The sequence below is a fragment of the Schistocerca piceifrons genome, chromosome 4 (genome assembly GCF_021461385.2).
Source record: "Schistocerca piceifrons isolate TAMUIC-IGC-003096 chromosome 4, iqSchPice1.1, whole genome shotgun sequence".
Taxonomy (NCBI): Eukaryota; Metazoa; Arthropoda; class Insecta; order Orthoptera; family Acrididae; genus Schistocerca; species Schistocerca piceifrons.
The window spans coordinates 93,141,934-93,144,317 of NC_060141.1; the positions used below are offsets into that span (position 1 = coordinate 93,141,934).

The window sequence follows — 2,384 nt, forward strand, 5'->3', positions numbered from 1 at the left end:
AGTCGGACCACATGGCTTTGGAACAAGGAAGATGACGAAAACCCAGTCGGATCACACGGCTTTGGAACAAGAAACAGGAGAGGGGAAAGAATGGTACAATTTGCTCAAGAACACAAACTGAAAATAACCAACACCGTCTTCAGTAAAAATCAAAATCAAAGATGGACTTGGCGCTCGCCAGGTGGCAGGACGAAAAACGAAATAGATTACATTCTAATGGAGGAACAAAACATAATAAAGAACGTACAAGTAATCTCAGAATTAAAATTTAGCACAGACCATAGAATGGTGGGGACAAAAATAAAAATTCCGAAGAAACGAGGAAACGTAGGAACAGTAAGCAAACCAGAAATAGAAAAACTGAACAGAGACAAATTCAAATAAGAACTACAGAAGCAACTACATCAAGCAAATGTCAATACAAAACAAAACACTCAAGAAATGTAAATGCACTAGAAAAATGCATATACCAAGCTCACAAGGACACAAGCAAAGACGAGCAAATGAATAAAAGTAGAAGCAAATTAAGTCAGAGTACCATATAGCCACAGATCGATAATGTGAAAAACTAGAGATATTTCAGACAGGAATAAAGAAGAATACGCAAAACAAGACAAAATAACGAAAAGGGAAATACGGAAAGATATCCCCAAGCACCGATCAGCAATAACGAGACAAACACTAGAAACAAACAAATCAATTAAAAAAGCGAGGATAAGCGCCCAGAGAGGAAAAAAATGGATACTAGGAACGAAGAATCAGGGGGGAGAACATTTAAACACAAAAGAGGATACAAACAAATCAGCAACGGAATTCTACAAAGCAATACACACGAGTTCTCTACCAAACAAAGCCACAGACCGAAACCCTGACGATCCAGACCCAAACACCACTGAAATAATACCCACTATCATACACAGCGAGGTTAGAACAACCATCACTGAATTGAAAAATAGATAGTCACCTGGAGAAGACAACACGTACAATGAGCAGTTACAAGACGCCCAATATCTCCGAACACCAATCATCACAGAAGTGTTCAACAAAATCATACAAACTGGAGATATTCCCGATCAGTGGAAAACATGTACGATTGTACTTTTGCACAAAAAAGGTACGAAAGATGACATGAACAATTATAGACCTAATAAGCCTGACATTCAACCTATGTGAACTATTCACGAAAGTACTAACAAGGCGATTAACAAAAACACTAGATGAGAACCAACCCTGAGAGGAGGCAGGATCCACAAAGGATTGAGAACAGTAGACCATATTCAAACCATTAATCAGATAATAGAAAAGTCGGAAGATCGCCACCTCAAAATATACCTTGCTTTTGTTGATTACAGCAAAGCATCCGATACCATCGAACACGCAAAATACTTCAAGCACTAAGAAATCAAGAAGTAGAAGCAAAATACATCCAATTACTAAGAAACATTGAAAACCACAGCTTCGCTACAGTTAAAACCGAAACGACAGGCCAATCTTTCCGTGTGTGAAAAGAGGAGTTAGACAAGGGGCTCCCATCTCCACAAAACTACACTCCTGGAAATGGAAAAAAGAACACATTGACACCGGTGTGTCAGACCCACCATACTTGCTCCGGACACTGCGAGAGGGCTGTACAAGCAATGATCACACGCACGACACAGCGGACACACCAGGAACCGCGGTGTTGGCCGTCGAATGGCGCTAGCTGCGCAGCATTTGTGCACCGCCGCCGTCAGTGTCAGCCAGTTTGCCGTGGCATACGGAGCTCCATCGCAGTCTTTAACACTGGTAGCATGCCGCGACAGCGTGGACGTGAACCGTATGTGCAGTTGACGGACTTTGAGCGAGGGCGTATAGTGGGCATGCGGGAGGCCGGGTGGACGTACCGCCGAATTGCTCAACACGTGGGGCGTGAGGTCTCCACAGTACATCGGTGTTGTCGCCAGTGGTCGGCGGAAGGTGCACGTGCCCGTCGACCTGGGACCGGACCGCAGCGACGCACGGATGCACGCCAAGAGCGTAGGATCCTACGCAGTGCCGTAGGGGACCGCACCGCCACTTCCCAGCAAATTAGGGACACTGTTGCTCCTGGGGTATCGGCGAGGACCATTCGCAACCGTCTCCATGAAGCTGGGCTACGGTCCCGCACACCGTTAGGCCGTCTTCCGCTCACGCCCCAACATCGTGCAGCCCGCCTCCAGTGGTGTCGCGACAGGCGTGAATGGAGGGACGAATGGAGACGTGTCGTCTTCAGCGATGAGAGTCGCTTCTGCCTTGGTGCCAATGATGGTCGTATGCGTGTTTGGCGCCGTGCAGGTGAGCGCCACAATCAGGACTGCATACGACCGAGGCACACAGGGCCAACACCCGGCATCATGGTGCGGGGA

The 2,384-nt window shown here is 46.5% G+C and overlaps 1 protein-coding gene across 1 annotated transcript; it reads left to right on the forward strand.

The window, feature by feature from the left end:
- The first annotated feature begins 90 nt into the window (after window positions 1–90).
- LOC124795626 lies at window positions 91–960 on the forward strand. The gene is made up of 3 exons (XM_047259697.1): window positions 91–249; window positions 369–534; window positions 584–960. Exons 1-3 carry the CDS (start codon window positions 91–93, stop codon window positions 958–960), a joined length of 702 nt encoding a protein of 233 aa, XP_047115653.1.
- Window positions 961–2,384: the final 1,424 nt, after the last annotated feature.

Excerpts from the sequence above, each read along its gene's own strand:
- LOC124795626 (XM_047259697.1), top strand. The coding sequence starts at position 91 with ATGGTACAATTTGCTCAAGAACACAAACTGAAAATAACCAACACCGTC. Across the intron at positions 250-368 it reads ACATAATAAAGAACGTACAA|AGACAAATTCAAATAAGAAC; the intron begins GTAATCTCAGAA and ends AAAACTGAACAG. Across the intron at positions 535-583 it reads TAGAAGCAAATTAAGTCAGA|ACAGGAATAAAGAAGAATAC; the intron begins GTACCATATAGC and ends GAGATATTTCAG.